Source organism: Camelus bactrianus, chromosome 15 (assembly GCF_048773025.1).
Source record: "Camelus bactrianus isolate YW-2024 breed Bactrian camel chromosome 15, ASM4877302v1, whole genome shotgun sequence".
NCBI classification, from domain to species: domain Eukaryota; kingdom Metazoa; phylum Chordata; class Mammalia; order Artiodactyla; family Camelidae; genus Camelus; species Camelus bactrianus.
The window spans coordinates 63,059,796-63,073,831 of NC_133553.1; the positions used below are offsets into that span (position 1 = coordinate 63,059,796).

General features: G+C 43.8%; 1 protein-coding gene and 1 long non-coding RNA gene across 4 annotated transcripts in view; one reads left to right on the forward strand and one right to left on the reverse strand.

Annotated features, from left to right (window-relative positions):
* Positions 1-1,693: 1,693 nt before the first annotated feature.
* The window catches only part of ARHGAP25 (Rho GTPase activating protein 25), an 86,746-nt gene continuing 74,403 nt past the window's right edge, over positions 1,694-14,036 (forward strand). For 2 of the 3 annotated variants that reach the window (XM_010963758.3, XM_074341262.1), the window contains exon 1: positions 2,258-2,402. In XM_010963758.3, coding sequence (XP_010962060.3) covers positions 2,270-2,402 — 133 coding nt within the window. In that variant the 5' untranslated portion in view covers positions 2,258-2,269. Of the gene's footprint in view, positions 2,136-2,257; positions 2,403-14,036 lie in introns of those variants that run through there. The other variant, XM_045523185.2, reaches the window with a different exon arrangement.
* On the reverse strand, positions 4,573-10,533 carry LOC141573339 (uncharacterized). The gene is made up of 2 exons (XR_012499001.1): positions 4,967-10,533; positions 4,573-4,860 (listed from the first exon to the last, which is right to left on the reverse strand). It is a non-coding gene; the product is annotated as an uncharacterized LOC141573339 (long non-coding RNA).

A 14,036-nucleotide genomic window follows, 5' to 3' on the forward strand; every position in this document is an offset into this window, starting at 1 on the left:
TACTTACAATCTTTATTAAGCCTCATGACAGCCCTCTAAATTAGGGCCTATTATTTGCCTCATTTATGGATCAGGATATTAAAACACAGGGCAGTCAAGAAACTTGAGCATCCTCCTACACTGTTGGTAGGAATGTAAATTGATGCAGCCACTATGGAGGACAGTATGGAGGTTCCTTAGAAAACTAAAAATAGACTTACCATCTGATCCAGCAATCCTACTCATGGGCACATGTCTGGAGAAAACTACCATTTGAGAAAGACACATGCAACCCCATGTTCATAGCAGCACTGTTTACAATAGCCAAGACATGGAAACAACTAGATGCCCATCTACAGATGACTGGAGAAAGATGTGGTATACATACCCAATGAAATATTACTCAGCCACAGAAAAGAATGAAATAATGTCCTTTGCAGCAACATGGATGGACCTGGAGATCATCATACTAAGTGAAGTAAGTTAGACAGAGAAAGACAAATGTCATATGATATCACTTATATGTGGAATCTAAAAAAATGATACAAATTCTATTTACAAACCCAAACCAGATACACAGACATGAAAAATAAACTATGGTTACCAAAGGGGAAAGGGCCGGGGAGGAATAAATTAGGAGTTGGGGATTAACAGATACACACGACTGTATATAAAATAGATAAACAGCATGGGCCTACTGTAAAGCACAGGGAATTCATCATCTTGTAATAACCTATAATGGAAAAGAATCTGAAAAGAAAAAATATATATGTAGGTATATGTGTGACTGAATTGTTTTGATATACACCTGAAACTAACATTGCAAATCAACTACACTTCAATTTTTAAAAAATTTAAAAAAAGAAACTTGTCCAAAGTCACGCAGCGAAAAGGTGGTAGAGCCAGGGTTTGAACACAGGCAGGCTGGCTCTGAGGCCCAAACACTCAATCACTAGGTTAGTCCAGCCCAGCGGAACATACGGAAGCCTGTCACAGAACCGAACTAAATGGAATAAGGGTTGAATGAATGTTTGTGGTACAACCACTAGGTGCCAAGCTCTGTATTGGATGCCTTCACAACTCTGTGCAATCATGGTTATTATCCACACATTTCACTGCCGAGGAGACTGAGGCCCAGAGAGATTCAGTTGCTCGTTAACAGCTGCAGAGCTACGAAATGGAAGAATTGAGTTTTGGCTCCAAGCCCACGTCCTGTTCACAAGGCCAGAGAACCATCATAACCCGTGAGTGGCTCTACGCAGTGAAAGCTGCCTTACTAGCTCAGGACATCGGAACCCTCCTGACGTCAGGCTGAGATCACGTGGAACCGTTATCCTGAGCAGGTGCACAACTTACCATTGAGCCTTAGAGCCGGAAGAATTGAAAGAAGGTAACTTGGGGGGAATGCTGTTTGTCTGACTGACCATTTTTGGAAGCCTGATCCATTCAGCGAGAAGGGAGATTAGAGGTGTATGGCCGAAGCCTTGGAATTTTCTTTTTTCTTTTAATCAAAGCTATAGGCTTATATCACAAGAGCACCCACTCTCCTATATAAGCACTTCCAAAAAAGCATTTTCTCAAGAAAGAGCTCATAATGTATCATCTGCACTGAATAGCCACCCACTTCCTCAAATGCAAGGAAGCAGACAGTTAAAAAAAAAAAAAAGCCAAGAGGCAGTCGTTGTTTATCACGACCTCACCTCAGTGAGGCCTGAGATTCTCTCGAACAGGAGCTCTGCTTCCCATGACGCAGAGCGAAGTGTCAGCTGGGATATTTCTGGTAAGACTGAAAGCAAGAAAAGCAGGGGGCACGGTTCACGAGGCACCAGCCCCTCAGGGGACTGTGGGAGGATTTGGGCGCGATCCCCAGTGACAGATGGATGGACCTTTCATCTGCGAGAAAGGAGAAGATATGCCAGCAGATCAACCTCAAACCCAAGATTGCTTGTGAAGCAATCAGAAAGGGGAAAACACACACACACACACACACACACACACACAAGCTCGGGAGGCAAGGAGATCAAAAGACCAAGAAGGGCGCGAACTGTGACCGACTCCTCACTCCTGTAGCTTACTCACAGGAACCAGAAGCAAAATGTCCCTGAAGCTGCCAAGAAACTGGGATTTCAACCTGCGAGGCGAGGCCAGCAAAATCGGTAAGGTCAATGTCTTTCTGTTGCCTTTGTGGTTCTACTACATAAGTCCCCACCATTTGCATGTTGCTCTGCGACTTAAAAGTGAATCTCTGGGGCCAAGCTGGGTTTGGGGTCGAATTTGCATTCAAATTGACATGTTGGTTCAAAGTTCCCAAACGCCGGGGGAGGGGCTCTCTTTTACTGGGAGGTGGCACAGAATGGAGCTCCCTGCTGTGTGGTATCCGGGGTACTTCGGATGGACTAAAGCTACAGATCACATGAAACACTGTGAGTTTTTCTCTGTTTATCACGGAACGAGTCTTTGGACACTTGTCCACGTTTTGAGTGGTTTTGATAGGAGCGCCGACCGTAGTCTTTGGAAGTGCTTGATCTGTAAGCGAATGCAGGGTGTTCTGTCTTAATGAGCCCACTGGGTCTCCAGACCCTATTTGTGGACTCAGGGCTGAAAGGATGTTACTTATAGCAAAAGGTAAACAACGTGGACAAGACAGGAACATAGAGACATTTGAAGATATAATGAAGATACTTTTCATCAGGAACAGAATGGAAGTTTTTTAAACTCAGACGAGTTTAAAAAAAAAAGAGATGCATTTGAGGTTAAATATCTTAAGGGACTCTGGCATGTTTTCTGAGATATTCTGGCCCTTTATCCATTCCTTTTCTCATGAATGATGATGCTGATATACTGATTTTAATCTGTTTTATAACTGTTGCTATGAGTTTCTTTTCAATTGATCGCAGTAATAGTTGAGCAGTTGGGCTGAAAATGATTATACCTGTAATAGTGAGGTAACTTCCTTGATATTTGACATAGGGAAAGGAAGTGTGAAAGTGTTTCTAATGACTGGGGAAAGTTTTGCTTGGAACAAGGTTTAGACTTGGGCTTCTGACAGTGGTTACTGTGCTACTAAACTAAGGCGTCCATTGCAAAGTCGAATAACTGAGTATTAATGATGTAGGTCTGAGAAAGGATTTGAAACAGAACTGAGTAATCAGAGAAGCCATTTATCTTGGTAACCGGGGGAGGATTAGCGGTCCTGAATCAAGTCGGAAATCATCGCAGGCTGAGGTCGGTTCAGAGAGTAAGGAGTGTTGATACCTCTTACATAAGCAGAGATTTTCCTCCGAGCTACTGTTGATACCGGCGAACGTGGCTAATGCTCATTCCGTTGTATGTCATACAAATTTGTTTTCACAAGTAAAACTTCTGTCGTTCTGTTCCTCTGAAAGTGTCTTGCTTCTGTTCATGTGGGGTCATTCTACCCTCTCATCATCTGTTTGAATAGCTCTTACCCTCCTTCGGTTTACAAAAGGGAAGCCTGAGACAATTAATGGCAAAATGCTTAATTGATGAAATGGTCAAATGACTTTTTTTCAGGGGTATAGGACATTACCACATGAGAGCGCCGGCCTTCATATTCTCAGGCCTGGGATCGATTTCATGGTTTCTGCCAGCGTTTCTCAAACCATGATCCCATGGTTAGCTTGTCTCAGAGTCACCTCAAGTGCTTGTGAAAAACGCAGATTTCTGGGCATCACCCTGGCTTGTGAAGTCAGACTCTCCGGAGGGAGACCCAGGCACCTGCAGTTTCATAAGCCCCCAGCCCTCCACCCACCTGATGAGGAAGTCGCGCTGTAGGGACTGCGGTCTAAGTTAGCAGACTCGGAGAGCTGCTTACCATTCATCCAGTGTAGAGCATGGTGCTCGGTCCTCGTGGGCACACCACAGATATGTGTTGCCCAAATGAATGACTGACTACAAGTAGATGATATTATTTAGCATTATTTCATGAAAAACTCATAATTACATAATAAAATGTAGAGGAACCCTCGTCGTTACCCACACCATTTACAAGTTTGTCACCCCAAGAGGTTGGTCTGCAGACAGAACACCTTTCATGAGTGTCATGTTGAATTCAGATCACAAGCCGAGTCCTCTGAGGGCAGATTGTGACTGCCTCAGCCATGGGACCTCTGGTCCCCTCTCCGGCATCCTGCCTCCAGGTGTGACTGTAGGAACTGGCTGAACAATAACCAAAGAAGCTCACATCTAGGAAGAAGATGTACGGACCTAGGAGTCCTGTCAGGGAATCAATGCCTTGTGGTTCTTCCAGCCTGGGCTCATGAGGAGTAGGTCAGGGTTTCTCAGCCTGGACGCTATGGATATTCTGGGCCGGTTAATCCTTAGTGATGGGGCCCCCTGCGCATTACAGGATGTTAGCAGCATCTTCAGACTCTGTCCACTAGGTGATGGTAGTACCCCACCTCCCAACACCAGTTGTGATAACCAAAAATATCTCTAGACGTTACCGAATGTCTGGGAAGAGACATCTTTCCTAGTTGAGAACCACTAGAGTAGGTCATCACGGAAAGGGTGTGAATGACAAGGTCACTTGGGACTGGAACCCAAGTATTTCCTCATGACTGATTGCCTAGATCGATTTTCAGGAGGCTTTTATTAAGATGCAACTTCAGGGGGTGGGCAGCCCTTGCTTAGAGAAATAGGAAGACACTGACCCATGATGTGGTCCAGGAAGGGGCCCCAGTGTTTTTTCTGGTGAGTGACATTTCCAGTTCCTTCTAAATCTTGTGAGTGCTGAGCTGGGGCTGAGCGAAAGTGGAAGTCTCTGAGAGAGATGGTGGGCGCCTCGCCTCTGTTCATCCACTGCAGAGAGCTGGGGAGGGCCCCAGTGGACCGTGGGCCAACCGAGACCACACCATGTGCCTGGAAGTGATGGGAGAGCGTGACCCAGGCCACCCTGCATCTGACCCGGGGGGCCTGGTGGGAACAGAGTTTCGGGGAAAGGGAAATGCAGAGCAAACAGGCTTACCTTCAGGTGGAGCCAAGAGCAGAGCACACATTTCTTCCTTTGATCCTCCGTCATCTTCAGTTTCAGTCCAACAATTAAAATCGTGGCAACCTCCCATTGCTTTCAAGCAGCGTTGCTCACATCTTTCACTCTTCACCGTATTTGTCTTTCTAACTGAACAGCAAGTCCTGGAGGGCAGGTGCTAGGATGCAGTGACATTTCTCGTTTACTGTTGGGGTCTGGTGCCCGGCACACAGGTGCTCTACGGAGAGGATATGGACCATCCTGGGAAAGCCCCTTCGGCCCGGTGGTCAGCACGAGCTTAGTTAAAAGATGCTGAGTGAATTTCAGGACTTACCCATACTGCATCCAGCCGCAGGCTCATCTTATGTTTTTCTCAGTTTTCCTAAGCCAAACGAGGGGAGAATGCGCCCTAGAGAGCATATGACTCTGAGATACATTTAAAAAGTGACCGTGGAGGGGGGATTGTTTTCAACTTTTCTTTCCCCTCTGAAATGTAATGATGGAAAAAAAATTATCCAGAAGCAAAATTCATCGTTCTAATCTCCCAAGTAGTAACGTGAATAACGACAATGGTGGAGAGTTTCTTTTCCACGTGATAAATCATTATTTGTCTGATATGGGGTATAGTTTTGTCCTTTATAAAATCAGAGTAAACGGGATAAAAATATTTGTGACTTAAGACCCTTGCAATTGGTCCAATTTATAAAACCATAAGGCTTTATGCAATGTAGATTATTATTCTTGTTAAAAGAAGTCAGATTTGAAAGCATAGTTTTAGATACTTAGTTGCATAGATACAGAGATACATAGAGAGAGAGAATTGGATCTATAAAAAAGTCCTATAAATCCATAAACATGATTAAAAAATGAACAAACAACATGAATAGGCATTTTACAGGTTAGGAATAATAATGCCAATAAACAGATGGAAATACGCTTAATCACAATAATCAGGAAATGTAAAGCAAAAGCAAAATTAGCTAAAATGAAAAAAAAAATTCCCAAAACTCTGACAATACCAAGTGTTGTCTAGGTCATGGAGCAATAGGAACTCTCAGCCATGAAGAATATACCCATTTTGGAAAACAGTTTGGCATTGCTCAGTTGGCATAAATCTTTCGAAGCAGCCGTTTCGCTCTGGAAACTGTCCCGTGGAGAAGCTATTGTGTGTATGAACCAGAACAGATGTACACAAGTTCCATAGCAGGGTTGCTTGAAATAACCCAAATGCCCATCCCTAACAGAATGGAAAAATGAACTGGTATCTTCGTAAAACAAAACGCTACTCAAGAAGCGAGAAGTAATTAATTTTAGTTACCCATTCAAATGAGATTGAATAGAGAAAACTGACAATTGGCCAGAAAAGGGAAGTCCCAGAAGAGCAGAATGGGCTTCACTTATATTAAGGGTGAAAATCGTATTTGTACGTGGCCAAACTGTAAAGCCAAGCAAGGAGCTGACGAATATAAAATCCAAGGCAGCTGTGACATCTGGAGGGGAAAGCAAAAGAAATGCATTTGGGAAGGGCCGAAGGTTCTGACCAACAACCTTAGTTGTGGGTCCATGAGAGTTTGTTGTATTATTGTATGTAAAGTGAACGAAGAAATGAATATGTAAATAAACCCTCAGAAATTCGGAAGGATCTGGAAGGAGGCACATGGTTTGTTAATACAGGTGATCCTTGAACGGTGTCAGGGTCAGGGCCCCTCCGCCCTCCCCAGTCTGTGCAGCTGGAAATCTGAGCACGACTCTCTCTCCGCCTCCAAAACAAAGGAATTGTTAAATGACTCACCCAAGGGCAGGATGTTGAAATAGCAAAAGAATCCCCAGTTGAACACAAACTTTCCCCCGCGCCTAGTTAATTTACACATCTGTACCATGAAAATACAGGTACTGTAGTTCTCAAAAAAACCAAACCCTACTTAATAAGTAGACCTGTGCAGTTCAAACCTGTGTTATGCAAGGGCCAAATGCAGTAGTTAACAACAGGAGAAGGATTTATGGGTGAGATACACCCACACACGTTTGTATTATTACTTTATAAGTATTTCCCAGAGTTTCTATAGTGAACAGGTATTAGCTATGCTATTAAGGACACTCACAGCTAAAACCACTTCCAGAGCGCTTGGCCAGGCATGTTGGCGCAGGTCTCACAGGCGGCATGTCCTCCTTGGTGACTGGCAGTCAACTTGCAAAGCCCTCCTTCCAGCTGCAGAGGCTGGAACAAGCCGGGACCCACGGGTAGTCATCTGCAGACTTTCAGGACCTCTAGATCCGGGACGCAGGGTTTTCTTGGAAGAGCTACACAGCCGCACATGACCAGGCCAGCCTGCCGAAGCATATTTCTTGCTGAATCTGAACCTGGAAACGCTGGCTCCCCAGATGGGGACTCCCAGACCACGCAGATCTGTGTTTGTGCCGTTCAGCTCTGGTGAACACTTTCTTTACAATTCATTGCCAAACTTCCAAGGCGCTAATCCGGACCAGCCTGGGTTCTGGCTCAAAGGTACAAGGCTATTTGCTGTGGCTGATGCCTTTGCACACCCTGAGCCGCCTCCTGGCTACCTGAGGGAACAGGGACTGACATCATCCGAAACAGGAGCAAAGTGAGGACCAACTTGAGAGGCTTGAGAGGTGACGGGAAGTCAAAATCTTGTCTTCTGCTCGCTCATGGACAAAGTGCTCCCTGCAGACGCTAGGCAAGGTTGACTAAGGCTCTGTACTTTTGTTAGATCGGGAGCCAAGTGCACTTGGATTGGCAGAGGTGGGCTCAGTGGCTTTTGGTGCACGTGTCTCTGAAAATGGGTCTAGGGTGAGATGCGCCAGGGTCCCAGCATGGTGATAACCATAGGTACCTTTCAGGGGTGCTGCCGTCTCCGACTGCTGTTTATAAAGCAGCTGCAGGGGGCATCCAATGGGAGCGCTCTAGGGAGACTCCGCTTGTCCTCTTCAGAGCTGACGCGTGGTCCTTTGAGTAGAGGATGCCCACTGAGGGGCGTGTGTGGAACGATCCTGGGACTGACTGAGAAGAATAAGTTGGTGATGATGGTCCCATCACACACAAGACAGCTTGAAAGGAAAAAAAGGTGTAACCTCTCATGAGGCAGCTGTGGTTGATTGATTGGATCCAAGAGAAGAGAGTGTGGAAAAAGCTAATGTGCAGAGAAATGCAAATCCTTGAGTGTTTGCAAATGCGTTTCCCTGATAGATCCCTGAGTCTTTAAGGGTGCTGTTTGGGTTCAATGCTGTGGCCTCAGCTGGGGCTGCTCATTGGATCTTTCCACAAAACTACAATGAGGTGTCACCTCACACCAGTCAAAATGGCCATCACTCAAAAGTCCACAAATGATAAATGCTGGAGATGGTGTGGAGAAAAGGGAACCCTCCTACACTGTTAGTGGGAATGCAGTTTAGTGCAGCCATTGTGGAAAACAGTATGGAGATTTCTCAAAAGACTAAAAATAAATTTACCATATGATCCAGCAATCCCACTCTTGGGCATATGTCTAGAGGGATCCTTAATTCAAAGAGAACCTGCACCCAAGTGTTCATGGCAGCACTATTTACAGTAGCCAAGACATGGAAACAATTTAAATGTCCATTGACAGATAATTGGATAAAGAAGCTGTGGTATATTTATACAATGGAATACTACTCAGCCATAAAAATAATAAAATAATGCCATTTGCAGCAACACGGATGGCTCTGGAGAATGTCATTCTAAGTGAAATAAGCCAGAAAGAGAAAGAAAAATACCATATGATATCACTCATATGTGGAATCTAAAAAAAATGACAAATGAACTTATATATAAAACAGAAACAGACTCACAGACATAGAAAACAAATTTATGGTTACTGGGGGGAAGGGGAGAAGAAAGGATAAATTGGGAGTCTGAGATTTGCAGATACTGACTGGTATATATAAAATAGATAAACAAGTTTATACTGTATAGCACAGGGAACTATATTTGATAGTTTGTAGTAGCTTACAGTGAAAAAGAATATGAAAATGAATATATGTATATTCATATATGACGGAAGCACTGTGCTGTACACCAGAAATTGATACAACACTGTAAACTGACTATGCTTCAATAAAAAAAAATTAAATGGTTTAAAAAAAAAAAAAACTCAAGGAAACACCACAGGAAGAGCCAGGGTGAGGCTCAGGCCAAGTGGCCAAGTGGAGGGATTCCAGCTGGGGCTGGTATGTAAATTTTGCATAGTCCCCAGACGGGAACTGAGATGTGCAAGTTACAAAGAGAGACAATAATTTACATTTCTTGTCTTATGCTTTACTCATCACTGTTTTTCTCCCTGAAAGGCTTTTTTTTTTTTCCTTTGAAAATGTTCTGAAAAACCAAAATCACTTTACAAAAAAAAAAAAAAGTACCCATAGGTCTGGCAGCCAAATATAAAGGCAGTCCCGCTCTCTGCTCCTGCAGGGCTCATAGGCTAGTGGGGCACAGATAAGGAAACCATTACGGGCATTAAGACAAGTCTTGTGATGAGAGTAGCTGTGGGAACCATAGGAGGGCACCTCCCAGTCAGCATTCTGGTCCTGCCACCTCTCTCCCCATCATGGCTGTTCCTTTTCTTTAAGATGTAGAAGCATATGCTCTTCAGTGCGTCCCAGATTTGCCATCCTTCTCACACTGATTCTCCTGTACGTGGTCTCGGTTCCTTTGGAGAAGAAAAAAGCTCTATAATTTTGTATAGCCCCTCCTTGTGAAAGGATTAAACTGGGAGCCCTGACGATCTGACCCTGCTCACCTGCCCACTTGTCTCTTGCCACACCCACTTACCCAAGTGTGCCCATGCGTGTGCACAAACACACACACTGTAGACCCAACCCACATCCTTTTCAGTTCTCTGCCCTTTCTCATCTGCCTGGAGCCTTCTCTACTTGGGGGCCCCTTAATACCACCCGATTCCTGCCCAGGCTAAGGCTCATGCTTTGTCTCTTTTGAGGGACTGCTATGCTGCCTCCTTTCTATTAAGAAAGCTGTGAAACCTATTGTATTTCTCTTTTTGTCTTGGCTGCCAGGAAGCTCAGAGCTAAACTGAAGCTCAATTATGCTTTAGTCAAAGTGTAGACTTGTACCCTGGGAGACTCTGAGTCTGCAAATCACTGGAAGAAGGGTATAGAATCCCTTCCCAGGCCATTTAAACAGGGAGGCTTACAACTCTAGAAATTGTGGACTTCCTTTGTGGTGAGCTCAGTGAAGGCTCCCAAACTTGCATGAGTCAAATTACCAACTGATTGCTGGGTTTTTAAACAAAGAAATTTCTCTTTAATCACTAATATGCAACCCCATCACTCCAGGCTCTCCTTGGAGAGAATTAACTCGAATTGCCTGTAAAAAGTGGCATTGACAGAAGTTTGTCTAAGGGATGAACGGCCCATTGGCTCTTCTTGAAAGGGGTGTATGAGGGCAGGAGGTTGGGAGGCACAGGAAAAAGTACATGGGTTTGGAACCCCTCTGCTGATTTTCAATAAACCTGGTTAAAAACATTCACTTCATTATTAAACAGAATTAGTAGTATGTATGTTGAGAGGAAGAAAATATTTCATGCACATAACACGTTACATGTTCAGAAAACACCTGTTTCCTTTCTTTATAGATACTCTCCTTTCTAACCGCAACTCAAATTAGAGGACGTATTTGGGCTCCATTACCTTGGCACCCTCACAGGTGGGCTCACGGCCTTGTGCTTTAATGTCATACCGTCAGTTTTGATCATCACCCGGGTAACGATTTCATGAATCTGCTTTTGACGATTATTGTGAAAATGAGAACAAGAGATGAACAACGCAGGTGCCTCGTACGTGTAACTCTGTGTGAGAACATTTGCTCACACTTTGTCTTCTTTGAGGGACGGGCATGCTGCCTCCTTTCTGCTAAGACAGTTGTGAAACTTACTGTATTTCTCTTTTTGTCTTGGCTTCCAGGAAGCTCAGAGCTAAACTGAAGCTCAGTCACTACTTTCACCCATTAAATTAGCACACTGATATTTTCCTTTGTCTTTGTTATAAATTTATGTGCTCGCTGCAAATGAGTTTTCTATTTGAGTAGGAAAAACCCATTAAAGCTTTTAAGAAGAGAGTGTAGGCATATGCAGTATATCAGTACACAACTCCTCAGGTAGCCTGTGGGTAGATTTCATACTTAGAAATGACTACTGGGTATTATAATTTTTCTAGAAGCAATGTTCCAAGAACATCGGTGCTGAGAATTCTTTTAGTTCATAAATGAAAACACAACTCTATAACCACTCATATTTTTTTGCTGGTTATGTAAAACGATGGTATCTTTAGCACCTAGAGGCCAGTCATTTTCATTTCATTCATTCATTCATTTATACGTTTATTTTCTCACCTCTATATGATAGATCCTTTTCAAGGAGCGTTCTCAATGTCGTGCCTCTCACACCAACAGCACCCCCCTCACCCACACCTTCATCTTTCTTAAAAAAGTGTCTTTCAACTCTGATACCACCACTTACTCTCTGTAAATGATAGATGAAGTGTCCACCCAGGACTGTGACAGCCCAGGTCACGGCTGCTTCACTTCCTCGTTTCCTCCCTATGCTACCCACTCACCCCCAAAATGTGTCCACATGCATCTTAGTTCCAGATGGGGCTGGAGATATGTTACTGCTAGAACCCTGGCCTGTGGCTTCGAAGCCATCTGTATGCTTCCTTGTTGGCTTGGGAGTTTCAAAGTGAAAGAGGAAGTGGTACTGTGTGAAGTTTCTGATACTGATAGAAATTTTTTTTAATGTGTTAAAATAATTTTATAAAGTTTACCAAAAAACTTCTAAGAAAGTCTGAACTAGCCACAGTGAAAAGTGCCAACTGTGTACAGTATGGTAGTTAGAAAGTTACCGTGGAGTCACACTGTCTAAATTTAAATGCCACCATCACTAATTGCTAGTCATGTGACCTTGGTCCTCAGTTTCTTTATCTGTAAAATGGGCATAATCACAGTGCTAACCCATATGGCTATTTTGATGATTAAAGGAGACGGTCTTTGTAAAACCCTTGGCGTAATAGCAGGCATCGCCACGTGCTTCATAAATGTCACTTGTCATCACCATCGCCCAAGGGCTTTACTACAATGGAGATGTAATATCAACTCCTTCTGGGCAAGTCATTGGTCAGAGCCACAGCCAGCAGTGCTAGGGTCCAGTTTAGTTTGTCTTGGTCCAGTTTAGTTCTTCTGTCTTCTCTTTAGACAAATGGGCTTTACAACATGTGCTGATGCACTTTCCTGCCCAGTGTCGACCCCTGGCCCATCACACCCCTGCTGCTCTGGGGTTGCCTGGCACGCCTTGTCTCTGAGTCCTTCACCTTCAGTCTTTGCATCTGCAGCCCTTCCTTAAGGCATATAAATTTTATCTATTATGTTTACACAGCTAGATCAGTTTTCATCATTTTTCTTTTTCCCTTCTTCTTGCTTTTCTTTTTTATTTTGTTTATCTTTGCTGTTTCTTTCCCACGTCAGTAAAGTGCCCTAGTTGTGACATTCCCTTAAGGATGAGGAAGAGCTTCAGGTAAGTCTCCTGCAGGATGCCTGCTGTAGAAAGGTCACTGTCTCCGTGTTGTTGGGGTAGTGGCCGTTCCTCACCCTTCTCTTACTCTGGGTGGGAAAAGAGTGGCTCTGGGTCATGCACCACCTGGGACACCCTCCCCGACAACTGAAGAGCCACTCCCTCCCGAGCTGCAGCGGATCCCACTGTCTCAGGCACCCCTGGCTTCTGAGGTGAAGTTGTGAGTCATTTGTTTGGACCTCACTGGGGTCAGTGTTTAATGTCTGTGATCACTTACATGTGAGTTACAGCAGCGGCAGACTCGTTTCTCCAGTCCTGTAAGAACTGGTCTACTGTTCATTTCCAGATCACCATTTTTAGGTATAATTGTGAAGAAACAGCAGGACCTTCAAAATGAGATGCCGGTCTTCCTTGGCCTCCATCCTGCTGTTGCAATCCAACGGCTCTTGTTAGTGCTTTCCTCCTCAACTGTCCTTCTGTATTTCCCTCCGTGCACTTGGCCTTTAGAGCCCGGAAACCCATTTTTCTGGAAGGTGAGGAATCTCCCTGTGTCCACAGCCCAGAGTTATGATGACCACAGGTAAAAAGTGTAGTTATCACCTCCAGTCTCGTCTCTGTCCTGAGACCAAGGCATCAGTCTTCTCCATTCGAGCCATTCTGAGGTCTCCCGCTCAGTGAGGGTGACCAGCTGTCTGGATTTGCCCCAGACTCAGGGGGCTCCTGAGATATGAAGTGTTTAGTATGGAAACCAGGAAAGCCATCCTGGTCCCAGCATTCTGTGTATGAGAAAACAAGGTATTTTGAGAAAAGAATGCCATCATTGTGGCAGACGCTCTGTATATCTACTAACTTGAATTTCCAAGTGAGGTCACACAATTTAGGGGAAGAACAAAATTATGGGGAAACTTCTTTAAATCTTGAGTTGTTGTTCTTTTTTTTTTTTTTTTTTTTTTAGTACTCATGGTCAGAAGTTCTTCCAAAATCTGTCTTCAGCCAGCTTGAATCTGCTCTACTGCTAACTTCCTCCAAATGGTTTTATAAAAATTTAAAATTCTTGCCCATACATTCTGTGGAAGGATTGGGAACCACATCTGTCAGTCACACGGCAGGATATTTCTTTCCAGAATCACCCAAAAATCCCTGCTCTTGTGGAACCTATATCTGGCTCCTAGGTTTGCCATTCTGTTCCTTCTAGGTTGTCCAATTTGCCGACATCTAATTGTTCATAGTATTCTCTTATGGTTTTTTGTATTTCTGTGGCATTGATTGTGATTTATCCTTTTTCATTTCTTATTTTGGTTTTATTGGGTCCTCTCTTCTTTCTTCTTGGTGAGCTTGGCCAGAAGTTTGTTGATTTATTTATTTATTTTTTTACTCTTTCAAAACAACCAGCTCTTGGTTTTATTGATTTTTTTCTGTTGTTTTTTTTTAAATCTCTATTTTTGTTTATTTCCTCTCTGGTCTTTATTATTTATTTCCTCCTGCTAATTTTAGGTTTTATTTGTTCTTCT